Source organism: Aquarana catesbeiana, linkage group LG06 (genome assembly GCF_042186555.1).
Source record: "Aquarana catesbeiana isolate 2022-GZ linkage group LG06, ASM4218655v1, whole genome shotgun sequence".
NCBI lineage: Eukaryota > Metazoa > Chordata > Amphibia > Anura > Ranidae > Aquarana > Aquarana catesbeiana.
The window spans coordinates 199,693,369-199,712,239 of NC_133329.1; the positions used below are offsets into that span (position 1 = coordinate 199,693,369).

The window sequence follows — 18,871 nt, forward strand, 5'->3', positions numbered from 1 at the left end:
ACAACAAAGTTATAACGAAGCCTGTCACAACTGTGCATAAACTACTGCAGCTTGCTTCACATATTTCAAATTGCTTCATGTACACACAAGTACAACATACAGTAATGGCTATGCAGAGCTGCAACAGACTTTAAAAAAAAAAAAAAACATACAGGAAAATGTATATTAAAAACAGAGGAAAATTTACCTGGAAACAATCCTCAACCCAATAAATCTTGCGTATTATCGTTCGTCGTACGATCATTATGACGTAGCCACGTGATCTCACGTGGTTTCAGAGATGACTCCAGCCGCCTTCTACTTCTGGCGACATCTTCACCAGCACACATGGCGGAGGTTGCAGAGGCCTCTATGGCTGCAACAAGGCATGGGGGCCCAATAAAAGAAAAGGCCACAGCTATGTCTTTTGAAGAGATGGTCACCATTGTGAAGCTATTGGAAAGAAGGGGTTATGATGGCAGATTGGCGAATTATCCAAAGCCAAATATCAGGAAAGGCAGAATTATGCAGAAGGTGGTGGAGTCCCTGTACAGCAAACATGCTGTACAATGTTCCAAGGAACAGCTAAGGAAAAGGTAGTCAGACCTAAAGCTGAGAGAGCATGAACAACTTCACAGAATCCACAAAATCGTTTAAAAAGGTAATTAACATCTATTTAATTATGGTGCAATGGTTTCTGAGTCAGAATATCTTTAATTATAGGTCTTGCTTTATAAACGCTATGTTGCATTGAGACGTGCTTGTGTATATATGCTCATCATGTTGCTTGTTTCCTGCATTCATATGTTCTCATTTTTTCAGATCACACTAGGTAGTTAAAGTCTGGACATATTTCACTATCTATATATGTCCTACCCCTTTTTGCATAACAGAACTTTTTGGCATTTTTTTACTTTGTATTATTGTGATTTAAAATTTGGATATTGCTGTGGATTTATTATTATTTTTTTTTTTTTTTTAACTCAGAGAGACAAAGGAAATCTGCCTTGACTTCTGTTCCTAAGACTGAAAAGTGTGATGATGTCATTCCACTGCAAGATGACAGCGGAGATGTCCTAGCTTTACCAACAACTGAATGTGATTTGGAGCTACAAGATCCTATAGCATTGTCCGGGGCGATTACTAGCAGCACAGGTATGTCTACAAAAACACACAGTACATGCACACAACTTTGATTTTTTTTTTGCAGCTTTATTTACAGTACATTTTTTTTTTTACAGTAAATCCACCCTCTAAAGAGAACTCTATGGATAGGTTTACCGCACAGATGTTATCTTCTGCCATTTTAAAATGCACAGCTAACTTGGAAAAAATTAAGGATCATGTGTGTTCTGTAATTAAAACTTTAGTGGATGTTGCTGAGACCCTTGCTAAAGTTATATATGTTAATGATCCTTTTTTGGTGTTATTGAACAGTGTTAAATGTTGTATGATGCATGGCCTTTTTTCTTCTTTTTTTATAGGTACACTTTATTGAAGTTTTTTGCACTTGTCATTTGTCACTTTTGTATGACATCTGATCTTTGCACATGTAGATATGTGAATCCAGGTCTCAGATCTCAGTGGTGCATGTGCCGCCTTTCAACATATCTGCGGCACGTGAACCACTGGTGCTCCTTTTTCATGCCCATGTACAAAGGAAGGCATACGATCTGCGTTTTTTGTTATTTTTTTTTATAGGGACACTAAGTTTTTTGCACCTGTCACTTTTGGTTGAAATCTGATCTTTGCACATGTAGATATGTGCATCCAGGGCTCAGATCTCAGTGGTGCATGTACTGCCTTTCAAAATATCTGCGGCACACCTTTTTCATGCCCATGTACAAAGGAAGGCATACTATCTGCAATTTTTGTTTTAAAGAAAGCTATTGTTATGGAAATCATTGGTAAAGTTTTTGGGAACAAACATTACAGTACAAATCATTGAAAGGTCTGTTTTGAACACAAAAATCAGTGATAACTTTAAGGAAGATATATGTATGTTGGTATTTTGTAATAATACTTTTCCCAAAAAAATCATTGTGTAAACGCATTTTGAAATGTAAAAGTTTCTGCTATGTTGCTGTATTCTCCTTTGCAATAGTTTTATTATTGCAGTAATTGTTGTTTTTTTTTTTTTGGTTTGGTTATCTTTTTCATGCTGTTTGCTCATGACTGATGTTTTGAGGATAATCGTTCATTTTAGAAATGAATGATCGTGCAAAGGAACTGAATTCCAGGGTACTTCTTTACGTCATGCGCATTACACACAACGATTTATTGCTGCCTGAGAATCACATTATTTTGACGATTTGTCATTCATACGGCAAAAAATTTCAAAACTTGTCCTTCGTTTTTTTTTGGCTAAGAAAACTCACTACCAATTAACGTTTTGTGCCCATTAACTGGCCGACAAACGAACAAACTGTCCAAATGACTGATTTTTCATCTAGTGTATGGCCAAAGTGAAAAAAAAATTCTTGCCTATAGTTCTTCTTTAAGTTTAATAAAGCCTAGAAGCGGATTAGTTACTATGCACAGCTATACCAGATTATGTGTACACCAGTTTTAGTAAATTTCCCCCAGTGCTAATTGTCTTCACCCCTAAGAGCCAAAAGGTGCGATGGCGAATCGAATGGGAAGTTTGTGCACCTGTTGGAGCTGTCACTAAAACGATTATGTTGCTATGCCCTACATGGACAAACACAGGCTCAATTTAAAGTAGTAATAAAGGCAAAACATTTTTGTAATTTAGGATAAAGCAAGAGTGTGTTATACCCCCTCTCAGTGTTTTGACATCTGTGTCCCATTGGGGTGATTTCCCTCCACTCCCTGTCCAAAACAGGAAGTGAGAGGAAATCCTTCGAAAGTCAAGGAATTCCTCATTGTCACCAAGGTCACCTCAACTAGCAATTTTCATTTTCAGTGATAACATTAAACATGACAAAGAGAGGGTGTCTGGGGGCATAGACAGTATTAAAAAACAACAGATGTTCTAATCTACTATATTGAAAACAAAAAAAAAAAATAATGTCCTTAGTTGTACTTTACGGAAAATCTAAACACCATCAAAACCTTTAGCCATTTCCCTCTTCCCTGTGGCTTCTTACCCTAGGGGCATATTTATAAAGCAGTAAAACATTCAACAAACATTCATTGCAGGTGAAACCGGGGCATGTGTCTTAAAAGACAATGATTAATTCAGGCTTAATGTACACTAGACGTTTTTACAACCTCTTCTGAACGATTTAACTTTACAGATAAAAACCCACATTTAAAATGTTCGTTTTGCCTCGTTTACATGCCGCGTTTTGCCGCATTTGCGTTTGAAAAAAAAATCTATATATTTTTTTCAAAATAGCGAAAGATGAAAAACGACTGTCAACGAAATGCGGCTAAACGTCGGTACCGCGTTTAGCATCTGAAACGACGGAAACTTCGGCGTCTCAACGAATTAATTGCCCTTTAAAGAAAAGCCTATAAACGCAATTGCCTAAAAATTACATTAAACGAACCTGTGTACATGTACACATAAGATAACATTGGATGAGTTCAGGGGCAGCTGAAAAAAGCAGCCAACTGCCTCTGAACGTCCGTTTACCAACAGCAGTGTACATGAGGCCTTAATGTTTAAAAAAAGCCACACTCACCGCTTTGTAAATATGCTAAGAGTTTTAGGATCTTTTACTTTTTATCTTTTAGGCCCAGTTCACACTGGTACGACATGAAAGTCATGCAATCCGACTTTGCCCTGCGACTTCGGTCCAACATCAATCCTACTTCCACGCGGCTCTATTAAACTGGATCCAATTTTGATTCGACTTTGAGATGAGTGCAACGTGGGTCTTGAGGCGAAACCCCACGTCAAAATAATAAATAAAAAATAAATAAATTTATAAAAAAACGCCGTGGGCCCCCTCTGGGTAACGTCACCACATGGCCATGCTCGATAGCTATAGAAGAACTGTCAGACACCGGAGCCGCCAGAATGGTCTGGGGAAAGAGCAATTATTTTTTTTATTCGGGGCGGCGGCGCCAACGACCTTCATGATTGACGTTGGAGCTACCACGGGAGACATTTATTTTTAATAAAGGTCTTGGGCCCACCCTGCCCCAAACCACCCCCCTTATGTTGAGGGGTATGTGGCCTGGTATGGATCAGGAGGGGGGGGGGAGCGCTCGCTCGCCCCCCCTCCTTTTCTAGCCTGCCAGGCTGCATGCTCGGATAAGGGTCTGGCATTGATTTTGGTGGGGGACTTTTTTTTTTTTTTTTTTTGGTGTGGGGTTTCCCCTCAAAATCCATAGCAGACCTGAGGGTCTGTTATGGATTTGGAGGACCCCACACTTTTTTTTTTTCAATAAATTTTGAATTGCCAACATTGCCTCTGAGCACATGTCGCAAGTCGGATCTGTTAAGATGCTGATCAGATTTGGAAGCAACTGCCATATTCTATGGGCTAAAATCGCGCCAAGTCAGACCAAAGTAGTGCAGGAACCTTTTCACAAGTCGGACCAGTTAGGACAGCTCTCATAGGGAAACATTGATTTTTTTACATGTCCTGCGACTTGTGCTCTCAAAGTCGGAGTGTGAAATGGGAAAGTGTGAAATGGGCCTTACTGTTGGGATCACTGCTTCCAGTCAGGACAAGATTATGACAGCTTATGTCATTATTAATTGATGTCCTCCCTTGAGATTTTTCCATAAAAACTGAACTCTAAGTTTTTCGAAAAACTCACAACCAGTTCAATGATGTTACAAAGTATTTTCCCCTCTCCTCCAGCAGCAGTAGCGGGCAGCCCCAAACTGAAGGCAAATATTACAGCAAAAACTTATTTTTTTTATGTTAATACAGCTGGCCTCTGGGTTTTCACAGTTTAAAAATGTTTTTTTCTGGTTGAAATAGATGGACTAGCGTCTTTTTTTAAACTAATTATGTAACACCCAAGAGTTCTCATATAAAATTACAGTAGAGTAGTTTCTCATTTTGTGAGTTGTTCTCCTCACTATGAAGGCTGTCAAACAGTTTTAACTGCTGCGATCTTTGTGGTTACTGAAATGCATATTAAAAAGACCCCTTAGGGTGACTATAGACAAGTAGATCCTGGAAAAGAATGGCAGGTGGTCACAGATCTGTCCATCCTGGCACAAATCTCCGCACTTTTGGGACCCACGAAGATTTTCAAAACTTTTGTTGCCAACCGATAGAAAAAATGTAAAGAGCCAAAAAGTCTGCTCCTTTTTGTTGGTAGAATATTAAACTAGAATATTATTTATTTTGAGATTTTCTGTAAGAAGATCTCTGCAAGCAATGAAAGTAGCTTACAGCAATATCATAATGTACAGGTGTTAGAATATATTCATATTTTATTTTGCAGATTCACATTGCAGCTTATACAAACCATTCTTCTTAGGGCCCCTCCATATTACTGCATCATCTTGACTGCCAAGCAAGAATCCAACAGACATCACAGCGAGGTTGTCTTCTACAAACTGAAATAATACCAAAGGAAACCTTAGACTTGCCCACGAGTTCACAAATTTTTGCTAACATGCAGAGACTTCTGCACATACTGTCTGCAGTTATAACTGACACCATCTTCTTTTACATTTACTGCATGCTATCATACACTGTGCACTTCTCTTTTGCACATATTGGCCATGGTTTTACCCTCTGCACTCCACTATAGCACATACTGTACTACCAACTTTCAAATCCTCAACAAACCTATCCAGCATACTCCCTGCAACCATACCCTCCACACTACTTTCCTGCACAGACCGCCCCCTGTCATATCCTCCACAGTACTAATTCTGCACATTTTGCACCCTGGATCACTTTCCACCAGTGATGGCCCATCCATACAGGGCACAGCCGCCCTAATCTACATGCAGGGCGCCGGACGTATGGATTTGAATGTGGATTTTTAAATTTTTTTTTAGAAGCACATGATTAGAGCCTGAGGCTCGGCTCTAATTGGTTTCCAAAAAGGGTGGGCTGGGGGAGCAGAGCACTGCGCCCTGAGCCCACCCAGTTGTGTGACAATAGCCTTCACCCGATTGGCCAAGAGGAGAAGAAATCGTATTGGCCACCAAGGAGGAGGGAGAAGACGCAGGGAAAGCTGCCATGAAGCTGAGGAGAAGACGCAGGGTGAAGCCGCCGCCCACAGGAAGCCCTGCCCGAGACCTTGATGGGGGGGCAAGTGCGGGGCTGGTGACCGACCGGGGGTGGGTTCGGGGGTGCCTGTGACCCCCGAAAATATATACCACCAGCCGCCACTGCTCTCCACACTCTTCTCTTTAACTTACTGGTCATCAGCAAACCCTTTCTACACTCCTCTCCTGCATATACGGTCTCCCTTGTCATAGCTTCAGCACTCTCCTACAGTCCACATTCATACTCACTGCACCGTCCTGTGTGATATCCTCACTTTCCTAAACATACTGTTTGCAGTCATGCCATTCACACTCCTCTCCTGCACATAATGCTCTGCTAAGAAACTTACATCTGAAAAAGGCACACTTTTTCTAGTAAATATAACAGCAACTATAAATGTACAAATACTTACAACTGGAGACCACCCAGAGCCACTTTGATGAACCTAGGATAAATAAAATATTCACAGAATGATTTAAAGTGTTACTAAACCCAGGACCCTGCATTCACTATATCTGGTCTCCCACAGCACACAGAACATGGAAATGCAATTATTTTAGTACATATAAACTCAATACCTTTTCTCATTAGCAGTATATAGCAGTCTTGTGACTTCTATCAGTGTCTGGTTAAAGCTTGTAGGAGGAGCTTTCATTCTACTCTGACTGTCCCATGAGACCTGTGCTTCAATGACCATAAGCTTATATCAGAATTGTTCAGCAGACTCTGCTGAACAAGTCTATAACTCTGATCAGCGAATTACAACCAGCTGATCAGAGTTATTAACCTGAAATATGACCGGCCCCTTTCATGCTGCCACTTCCCTGTCCCCTGCTTCTCCACCTGCCACTGCTCCCTTCCACCTAAAATTGTCCACCCTACTCTCCTATCCTTCACCCCTCTTCTCCCCCTACAAAGGGATCCCCTGCAGCTACCTTTAGAAGCCAGCATCCCTTCACTGCCGCTCCAGCCGGCTTCAGGTGCTGCATGGGGCTTTGGGGTGGGGGGTTCAGATGTGTCCCCCCCGCAAGTCAAATCACCCCCATACCAGCCCTCACACCCCCGATCCATCCCTGCTGCGGCGGCATCCCTCCTTCCCCTCCCGCAGCCTGTAGATGCTGGCTGCATTAATCTCCGGTAATTTGACAGACTAGGGATCCCGGGGAAGCAGTTTGGGTGGGGGTAAAGTTGGAGCTTGGTAAACATGTGTATACCAAGCCCCCCTGTAGTACAGTGGGCGCAGGCAGCGATCACTACAGATCGCTCCTATATGTCCCACTGACAGCAGATATATAGTAACCGCGAGTACTATGTATCAGACTGTCATTTTATGAATGGACTAGGAATCTCTATACAGATTCCTTATTCAATCAATCATTCAAGTAACGTGCTACAGAGAAAGGGGCAATCTTCAGTCTCTTTCTCTGTCTCAAAAAAAGAGATATGGGGGTCTGTTTAGGCCCCTGATATCTCATCAAAGACCCCCCCCCCAAAAAATATTGTTGCCTCACAAACTGGAATTAACATATATTGTTTGAGGATTTGCATCATTTAATTTACAGAACATGCCCACAACTTTGCCCATTCCCCCTTCCAAAACTGCTCCAGCTCCTTCAAGGTGGATGGTTTGCGCTTGTGAACAGCAATCTTTAAGTCTGACCACAGATTTTCTATTGGAACATACATCCCCACATCATGATGCTGCCACCACCATGTTTCACTGTGGGGATGGTGTTCTTTGGGTGATGTGATGTATTTGGTTTGCGCCAGACATAGCGTTTTCTTTGATGGCCAAAGAGTTCAATTTTTGTCTCATCAGACCAGAGCACTTTCCTCCATACATTTTGGGAGTCTCCCACATGCTTTTTCACAAACTCAAAACGTGCCATTTTGTTTTTTGCTGAAAGCAATGGCTTTCTTCTGGCCACTCTGCCATAAAGCCCAACCCTATGGAGCGTACGGCTTATTGTCGTCCTATGTACAGATACTCCAGTCTCTGCTGTGGAACTCTGCAGCTCCTCCAGGGTTACGTTAGATCTCTGTGCTGCCTCTCTGATTAATGCCCTCCTTGCCCGGTCCATGAGTTTTGGTGTGCAGCCGTCTCTTGGCAGGTTTGCTGTTGTGCCATGTTCTTTCCATTTGGTTATGATATATTTGATGGTGCTCCTCGGGATCATCAAAGATTTGGATATTTTTTTTATAACCTAACCCTGACTTGTACTTCTCAACAACATTGTCCCTTACTTGTTTGGAGAGTTCCTTGGTCTTCATGGCAGTGTTTGGTTAGTGGTGCCTCTTGCTTAGGTGTTGCAGCCTCTGGGGCCTTTCAAAAACGTGTGTATATGTAATGACAGATCATGTGACACTTAGATTGCACACAGGTGGACATAATTTCTCTAATTATGTGACTTCTGAGACAGAGGATAGAGATTCCCCAGTCCCTTTCTCTGCAGCCTCAGCTGCACTGAAAATGAATGGAGAGAAGACAGCGGCTTCTCTCCATTCATAAACTGACACATCGTAATCACAAGAGATTACAATGTTTCAGTTATGTAAATGGACAGAGTCAGCTGACTCTGTCTATACACAAAAGATGGAGGAGGACAGCAGAACGGAGGGGACAGCGGAGAGGCACAGCAGAACGGAGGGGACAAAGAAGGAGAGGGGGACAGCGGAACGGCAGAACGGAGGGAACAGCGGAGAGGCACAGCAGAACGGAGGGGACAGAGAAGGAGAGGGGGACAGCGGAACGGCAGAACGGAGGGGACAGCGGAGAGGCACAGCAGAACGGAGGGGACAGAGGAGAGGGGGACAGCGGAACGGCTGAACGGAGGGGACAGCGGGACGGCTGAACGGAAGGGACAGCGGAGAGGCACAGCAGAACGGAGGGGATAGAGAAGGAGAGGGGAGCGGCGGAACGGAGGGGGACAGCGGAGGGGGACAGAGGAACGGAGGGGGCATGGAGGAGGATGCAGTGACAGTCAGCGGTGATCGCGTGTGGGGGAGTTACAAGCACCGATCACCACTGTATGTCACTAAAGTAGCTGAAAGCCGCTGGGGGAGAAGCTTGTAACTCCCCCACGCGCCGATCACCGCTGACAGTCCAGGTATTGGGGGAAGCATCGGGAGCATTTGCCCAAGTACAAGTACTTGGGCAAATGCTCGGTATTGGTACCGATACTAGTATCGGGACAACCCTAGTAATTAGTTGCACCAGAGCTTTTTATGGGCTTTATAACAAAGGGGGTGAATACATACGCACATGCCAATTATCATTTTTTTATTTCTGAAAAATAGTTTTATGTATATAATTTTCTAATTTTACTTCACCAACTTAGACTATTGTGTTCTGATCCATCACATATAATTCAGATTAAAAAAACATTGAACTAAAAGGCTGTAATGTAACAAAATAGGTAAAAAGCCAAGGGGAGTGAATACTTTTGCAAGGCACTGTAGATTTAGATATCTATATATATATATATCTATATATATAGATATATATATAGATATAGATAGCTATAGATATCTATATCTATATATAAAAAAAACTGCAAAAAAAAACAAAAAACTTAAAACATAGTAAGACCCAGTGACTTTTTGGGGGACGCCGCCCCCCCTCCCAGGTCCACCCGCACTCAGTCTGTCCACAGTGACGCCCCCCACTGCACTCACCCTCTCCACGGTGATGACCCCTGCACTTACCCTTCCACAGGCCTCCTCTGCTTCTCCTCCCAACCAACCCGATCCGCCTCCTGTCCTGATTGGCCAGGAGGAGAAGCCGGAAGACAACAGCGAATATTAATTTGCTATTATCATAAGTGGGTGGGTTCAGGGCGCAGAGCTTGTAAATGTGGCTTGAAAAAAAAAACTCAAACAAACGTATAAGTCTGGCACCCCGCAGGGTCTAATGGACCGGCCTCTCCTGGTAAAACGCCTTTCACATGGAGCGGACACTGTCAAGCAGATCTGCCTGCTCAGCAGGGATCTGTCTGCTAATCCCCGCTGAGCAGGCGGATGACAGGTCCGCTCTGCTGATGCAGAGCAGACACAGATACTGTTCTCTATGGGGCGGTCAGATGGAAACGGACTGTCCATTTCCATCCAATCTGCTAGATGGATGGGAAATGGGATCTCTATTCGTCTGTTTTTAGCAAGCTGGGCCGGACCAGATGCAGGCGGGTGTAAACGGACACATGTCCATTTACATCAGCCTCTCCATAGAGAACAATGGGTGGTCCGATTGGGCTCGCCTGAAAAACGGACAGGCAGACCCGGTCAGCTTGTGTGAAAGGGGCCTGGGGCCTAGGGCCTTGTTCACACAGGGCATACACAGCGTACCTTTACAGGGATACACACAGGTGTTCCATGCATCTCTATGTGGGCAGTCCCATTGATGTCACTTGGGATGCAGCAACTGCACGAACAGCCGTTGTTCCCAATTTTATATCCAAGTAGGTACGCATGCATGTCCCTGAGCTCACACTGCCTGCGTTCGGGGTCATGTACCCACATCTAAACAGATATCAAATTTGAAGTAGCAACTATGCCTGTGCAGCCTTTGCATCCAAATTGACATAAATGGAACTGCATGTACGGGGATGCGCGGAACATCTGTGAATCCCTGTGCGGGTAAACATGGCCCTCCATGGGTGTACGCTTTAGTATGCCACATGTGAACGATGCTTTAGTAGTAATTTAGCAGGAATTTTCTAAGTTATGTTGTGTTTAGGTGCACTATTAATGATTTTAGTGCATTTTTAGCAAAAATATTGTTTTGATAAACATTTGCGCAAATATCGCGCTGCCTTAAAAATCAGTAGCACCTTCTTTTTATTCTACTGGCCATGTGCTTTCAGAAAATGTATTGTTTGGGGGGGTCTTTTACAAATCTGAAAGCTGTAGGTGAAAAAGGAAAACCTCCAGATTTTCTAAGAAACATTTGAATATGTCCGATTTTCACTATTTCTCAAAAAGGAGCAATTTAACCACTTGACAACTGGGCACTTAAACCCCCTTCCTAACCAGACCAATTTTCAGCTTTTGGTGCTCTCACATTTTGAATGACAATTACTCAGTCATGCAACACTGTATCTTTATGAAATTTTTGTCCTTTTTTTCACACAAATAGAGCTTTCTTTTGGTGGTATTTAATCACCGCTGGGTTCTTTATTTTTTGCGCTGTAAAAGAAAAAAGACCGAAAAATCTGTAAAAAAATACATTTTTCTTCATTTCTGTTATAATATTTTGCAAATTAGTAATTTTTCTTCATATATTTTGGCCAAAATTTATACCGCTACATATCTTTGGTAAAAATAACCCAAATCAGTGGATATTATTTGGTCTTTTTGAAAGTTATAGAGTCCAAAAGCTATGGTGCGAATATCTGAAAATTGATCACACCTGAAGTACTGACGGCCTATCTAATTTCTTGAGACCCTAACATGCCAGAAAAGTACAAATACCCCCCAAATGACCCCTTTTTGGAAAGAAGACATTCCAAGGCATTTAGAAAGATGCATAGTGAGTTTTTTGAAGTTGTCATTTTTTCCCACAATTCTTTGCAAAATCAAGGTTTTCTTTTTACTTTTTTTTTTTCCACAAAATTGTCATATTAGCAGGGTATTTCTCACAGACCGCATATGCATACCACAAATTACACCCCAAAACACATTCTGCTATTACTCCCGAGTACGGCGATACCACATGTGTGAGACTTTTACACAGCGTGGCCACATACAGAGGCCCAACATGCAGGGGAGCACCTTCAGGCGTTCTGGAGCACCCAGGCCAATTCTGACATTTCTCTCCTACATGTAAAAATCATTTATTAGCTAGAAAATTACTTAGAACCCCAAAACATTATATATGTTTTTTTAGCAAAGACCCTAGAGAATACAATGGCGGTCGTTGCAACTTTTTATCTCGCACGGTATTTGCGCAGCAATTTTTTTAACGCTTTTTTTTGGAAAAAAAACAGTTTTGTGCTTTACAAAAACCAAAACAGTAAAGTTAGCCCAATGTTTTTGCATAATGTGAAAGATGAAGTTACGCAGAGTAAATAGATACCCAACATGTCACCCTTCAAAATTGCACGCACTTGTGGAATGGCGCCAAACTTTGCTACTCAAAAATCCCCATAGGCGACGCTTTAAAATTTTTTACTGGTTACATGTTTTGAGTTACAGAGGAGGTCTAGGGCCAAAATTATTGCTCTCACTCTACCGATCGCAGCGATACCTCACATGTGTGGTTTGAACACCGTTTTCATATGTGGGCGGGACTTACGTATGCGTTCGCTTCTGCATGCGAGCACACAGGGACAGGGGCGCTTTAAAATTTTTATTTTTTTTTTTATTGTTCATTTTACTTTATTTATTTTAGTTTGATGCTTTTTTCAAAAAAAAAAAATTTTGACCACTTTTATTCCTATTACAAGGAATGTAAACATCCTTGTAATAGGAATATGGCATGACAGGTCCTCTTTACAGTGAGATATGGGGTCAATAAGACCCCACATCTCACCTCTAGGCTGGGAAGCCTGAAATTAAAAAAAAAAAAAAAAAAAAAATGATCCTGGCTTCGATCGTAGCTGTGAGTCGGTAGAAGCGCGGGAGGGGGGGACATCCCCTCTCGCCTCCCGTAAGAACGATAAAGCAGTGGAACAGCTGCTATGATCATTCTTATGGTGTAGGGAATCGCCGGCTGAAAAAGTTGATATCTGAATGATGCCTGTAGCTGCAGGCATCATTCAGATATCCCCGCACAAAGTCAAGGACGTTGTATGACGGCCGGCGGGCGGGAAGTGGTTAAAACACATTTTTTTTTTTAACACAAAGTTGTCCATTTATACAATATTTCTACCACATTACATGTACATACCAAAAATGACACCGCAAAATAGATTCTCCTACTCCTGCTGAGTACGGCGATACCACGTGTGAGACTTCCACAGCTTGGCCACATACAGGGGCCGAGTACAGCCGAGCATGGCTCAGCATGGCAGGGTATGGCAGGGTATGGCTGGGTATGGCGGGGTATTGCGGAGTATGGCGGGGTATTGCGGAGTATGGCGGGGTATTGCGGAGTATGGCGGGGTATTGCGGAGTATGGCGGGGTATTGCGGAGTATGGCGGGGTATGGCGGGGTATGGCAGAGTATGGCGGGGTATGGCGGAGTATGGCGGGATATGGCAGGGTAATGCAGGGCTTTGCAGAGTGTTGTGGGGGTATTGCAGAGTAATGTGGGGCTTTGCAGAGTATTATGGGGGTATTGCAGAGTAATGTGGGGCTTTGCAGAGTATTATGGGGGTATTGCAGAGTAATGTGGGGCTTTGCAGAGTATTATGGGGGTATTGCAGGGTAATGTGGGGCTTTGCAGAGTATTATGGGGGTATTGCAGAGTAATGTGGGGCTTTGCAGAGTATTATGGGGGCTTTGCAGAGTATTGCACAGCAGAAGGGATGGCTGAGCATGGATGGATGGATGGATGGATGGATGTCTCTGTGCAGCGCTGTGGGCACTACACATCCAGCCCACAGCGCTGCAGCCATCCATCCATCCCCCTCTCCTCCACAGTGTACCGATCGGTACACAGGAGGGGAGGAGAGGAACCGGCGTCATCAGATGACGCCGGTCTGTTTACATGTGATCGCGCCGTCATTTGACGGCGCGATCACATGGTAAACGGCCGCGATCAGCGGCCATTTACCGGGATCCGTGATGCGCCGGGTCCAGAGGACCCGGCGGTCACGGATGTGCTCGGGTGCGCGCCCCAGGGGGCGCGCGAGAGGGGAATTCCGGGAGGACGTCATATGACGTCCTCCCGGAGTTAAGCAACCGCCCTGCAGCCGTCATTCGGCTATGGGCCGGTTGTTAAGTGGTTAAAATGTACAAATATTTGTTATTTATTACCGTATATACTCGAGTATAAGTCGAGGCCCTAATTTACCACCAAAAAATGGGAAAAACTTAGTGACCCGAGTATAAGACGAGGGTGAGAAATGCACAGCTACTGTAAGTGGAAAAGAGGGTCAACAATGCCCATTTGCAGCCTCACTGTGCCCATTTGCAGCCATAGGTCCCCCGAACTTCAAACTCGGTAGTTAAGGGTTCCTAGATGCCCCCTAGCTGCAGCCAAAATTTGGGGTCTCTGAACCCAAATGGTCCCGAAATGACATTGCTGCAGATGGACACAGTTGACCAACTTTGGGGCCCCGTATCTCGGGGCCACTTAGTGCTAGGAACCCCAAATTTGGTGTGCAAACTCAGTGGAACTAGCACCATAAAATAGCTGGGGTTTCTAGCACCAAGTGTCCCCGAGATACAGGGCCCAAGGGAACTAAAAAAGATCTCTCTTTATTATTTAAAATACGAGACTCATAACCTTTGTTTATTATTTTCTTCAATTCTCTCTTATACTCATATGTGGGATTGTTTGGTAGTTCCATATAAGTTTCACGGTCTCCTAAAATGCGATACATTTCTTCACAGTAATCGGTTTTATTTAGTAAAACAATGCCACCGCCCTTATCAGCGGGGCGGATGACCAAGTTCTTGTTATCACAGAGAGTTTTCAAGCCCGCTGAGGACAAAGGATTATGGAATTTACGCTTAAGTGGAATTTTTGCTAGATCTCTTATCACCAATTCTTTAAATAAATTGATGGCTGGTGGAGGTTGTGTTGGGGGGCTGAAGAGGGAGGGGTTAGATAAACCGGAATGTACCGTGCCAGACGTTGCTGCCCTGGCTATATTTCTGGTAGGGTTCGAGATGATATATCTTTGAACATTGATTTTTCTAATGAATTTGTGAATGTCAATGAACGTAGTAAATTTGTTCAGTTTGTGTGGGGGGGCAAACTTGAGCCCCTTATTCAAAACACTCTTCTCCTCCTGTGTGAGAACAGTGTCACTGAGATTAAATACACCCTGACACATTATGTTCTTTTTCGTTTTTCGTCTCTGAACCCTCCTCCCTCCTCTGGTCCCTCTCTTGTTTCCGGACCTCTTTTTTTGTTCAGAGTGTCCTCGCGAAAACCCCGGGTAGCCCGTGGGTCCGAATAGGGTTGTTTATAAAGGGGTGGATCATAGACGGCATTGGGGAACGGACAGACGTTTTCATTGTGGTGATCCCGTAATGGGGAATATCTATTGTAGGTGGAAATTGTTATCACTCTCTGTGATAACAAGAACTTGGTCATCCGCCCCGCTGATAAGGGCGGTGGCATTGTTTTACTAAATAAAACCGATTACTGTGAAGAAATGTATCGCATTTTAGGAGACCGTGAAACTTATATGGAACTACCAAACAATCCCACATATGAGTATAAGAGAGAATTGAAGAAAATAATAAACAAAGGTTATGAGTCTCGTATTTTAAATAATAAAGAGAGATCTTTTTTAGTTCCCTTGGCCCCGCGCATTCCAGTTATGTATTATTTTCCCAAAGTTCACAAAGATCCCCTACACCCCCCAGGTCGACCCATAATTAGTGGTATCGACTCGGTCACGTCTAAAATTGGGAAGTACATAGACTTCTTTCTTCAGCCGTCTGTACTTAAAATGCCATCCTATCTCAAGGACACAAAAGATGTGATTAGATTACTATCTAATGTTTCCTACTCCGGTGACCTTATCATGGCCACTGCAGATGTGGCGTCTCTCTACACCTGCATTCCGCACCGTCAAGGTGTGAATGCAGTACAATGTTTTTTGAATAGAGACGTTACTCTAGCTTCCCCCCAAATTAATTTTATCATGGAGTTAATCGAGTTTGCTACGCAACATAATTACTTCTGGTTTGACGGTAATTACTATCGTCAACACAAGGGGGTTGCAATGGGGGCTAAGTTTGCCCCCAGCTTGGCCAACTTGTTCATGGCCAAGTGGGAGGAGGATGTCGTCTATGCCATGGGGAACCCACATCTTTTGTTGTGGGCCCGGTACATAGACGACATCCTCCTCTTATGGACAGGTAGCCACGATGATCTGGTTGACTTCATGGCTTCTTTAAACACAAATGATAGGGGTATTTCCCTGACTTTTGAGGCTAGTACCACCTCTGTCCATTTTTTAGATTTGGTCATTGACAGAAAGGAAGGTGGTTTCACATTTAGTACTTACTTCAAATCCACCGACAGAAATGGCTATATACCCACCGATAGCTGTCATCACAGCTCCTGGATACAATCAGTCCCCCGGAGTCAATTCTTGAGGTTACGCAGGAATTGCACTGACCATGATACCTTCATGGTTCAGGCTAGGACGCTGAGGGATCGGTTTTTGGAAAAGGGATATAATCTCCCCGATTTGAATAGGGAAATTGAAAATGCCTATAAGGTGGATCGCCAGTCACTACTGCAGGATAGACCTAAACATCCCAATGATGATTTCAAATGGTCATTCCTGACGTCCTTCTCTATGCAACACAAGCATATCAAAAGGATTTTTGAACACCATTGGGATGTCCTCAGAACAGACAAAATACTAGGACCACTGCTACCTGAGACCCCCAAGGTGGTCTTTAGAGGCGTTCCATCCCTTAGGAGCAAGTTGGCCCCTAACGTCATTGATCCACCAAAAAAACCATCCTTCTTTCACAATTGGACGGGTTTCCATCCTTGTAAAAGATGTTTGGTTTGCCAGTATAACACTTGTGGGAGAAGGACCAGTCATGATTTTTCCTCTACCGTAACTGGTCGCACGTACACAATAATACAATTTAGTACGTGTGCAACCACAGGGATTGTATACTTGATAACTTGCCCCTGTGGGAAACAATATGTGGGCCGTACTATTAGATCTTTTACTGTACGTGTCTCGGAACATATTAATTTAATTAAAGCAGGTAGTACCAAACATACGGTCCCTAGGCATTATAGGGAATGTCATGATAGAAACCCTGAGGGCACTCAGTTTCTTATCATAGACAAATACACGGCCCCTTGGCGGGGGGGGTCGACACTTAGGGGTGTCTCCCGTTTGGAGACATATTGGATGTACGAGTTGGGGTCTCATTCTCCGCAAGGTATTAACGTTGAATGGGACATCAACTCTTTTATCAACCAGGCATAGCTATAAACAAATTTACGTTCTCTCTTTGATTTTTAATTTTTAACATTTAATTTTAATTTTTAATTTTTTAATTTTAAAAATATGTACAATCCAACATACCATATTTATGTTCCTTTGATCTCTTATAAATATTAGTATTTTTCATACTGTATATGTATCTAAGTATGTTCTGGATTGTTTCGGTGCCCCCTATTGGCAGTGTCCAGTAGATCTCACGTTTATACTCATTTGTGCTAAACACGATCCGGTTTCCATTAATTTTTCATTATATTTTTATATTGATTCCTCTGGAATCATTTCTAAATTATCAATATATTTTTCAATTATATTTTCAAATTTTTCCACACATTCAGCCCTTATACACCTCTCATACAGTTTTTTCTGTGTGTGTCCGCCTTTGCTGACACTTTAGTGGCTCTTCCGGTCCTGTATCTAAGTTGAGCTCCACCTCCGGGGGAGTTGCGACCGATTACCATCCACTTACAAGTGTCTCCAAAGAGAGGCCTGGCTGGACCAACGTGGAGCGCATGCCGACGTTGCCGTGTTTCGCGTATGACGTCATTGCACAACACGACAGCGAGGCTTGGCTCAGGAGGTGGAGCGCGGTGTTACCACTGCGCTTCCACCCATTTACTTTGGGGAAAACGAAAGTGAGGCTTGGTTCCGGGTCGCATACCGGCCCCAATCCAAGCCATTTAAATTCGTTTGTCTCTTATTGTTTATCTTAGATCTATTTCATTATTACTAAACATAGCTGTTGATTATTTACATGGTTTAATTTGATGCACTTACACCCCCCGAACCGGAAATAAAAGTCGTCAGAAGCACTTCCGGTTTTGGTCATTTCCAGTGGGGGTCACCATTCATCATTTATCTATATATAGAGCGGTGGGATGAGGGGGTCCACACCACAGATGATGACTTTTTAGTTGAAACATGTTGGGTGGACCCCTCATAACTACCGCTGCAAGATTATATGCTGTTTTTATCCTCTGAAAATGTGAGTTTGTTTTCCTTTTATTTTAATAAATCCAAGTTCATACGTTATTACGCTATGTGAGTGTTTTTTCCCTCACATGTTATCCACACCAATTATCTGGTTTACGGTGCATTCACTGCTGAGGAAGCCGTGCTGATCCTCTTCCCTTCTTACCTGATGACATCCGACCAGATTATATGCCTAGACCTGTTGGTCATCAAGCCTTTTTGACCTGTATGGCATACGCCATTTCAGGCCACATCTTCTGGTAAGCCTCCTTGGTTTTTGGTGATGGTCCTGACACCGACATCAATCCTCTGTGCACTTCCGGTTTCTCTACGGTTTATTTATATACCAATGTGCCGACTCTGAACCATCCCCTCTGCATGCTCAGGAGACACCTGGTTATTATTATCTTTTCACCATTATTACAGACTTTTTTGCCCATTTGCACATATATTGGGACTTTATATTTCACGTTTTTTATATATTTTGTTCAATACATGTATATTGATTGTCATTATATATTCACTAATCTATATACTCACGTATCTTTTTCGGTTCATACCGTATTATCTGATTTGTAGTCACTGCATTTGTATATTGATTTTTCACGTAAAATTTAGCGCCACACTTTTGTATTTTTACTGTTAGTTTTGATCCTGAGTCTACGGGTGTGTTGG

At 43.0% G+C, this 18,871-nt stretch overlaps 1 protein-coding gene across 4 annotated transcripts in view; it reads right to left on the reverse strand.

Moving 5' to 3' along the window:
* NUBP1 (NUBP iron-sulfur cluster assembly factor 1, cytosolic) overlaps nt 1-18,871 on the reverse strand; it is a 583,247-nt gene that overhangs the window by 323,684 nt on the left and 240,692 nt on the right. For all 4 annotated transcript variants that reach the window (XM_073591210.1, XM_073591209.1, XM_073591207.1 and 1 more), the window contains exons 5-6: nt 6,547-6,579; nt 5,380-5,470 (exon numbers count right to left, since the gene is read on the reverse strand). In XM_073591210.1, the coding sequence (XP_073447311.1) occupies nt 5,380-5,470; nt 6,547-6,579 (124 nt within the window). The remainder of the gene's footprint in view (nt 1-5,379; nt 5,471-6,546; nt 6,580-18,871) is intronic.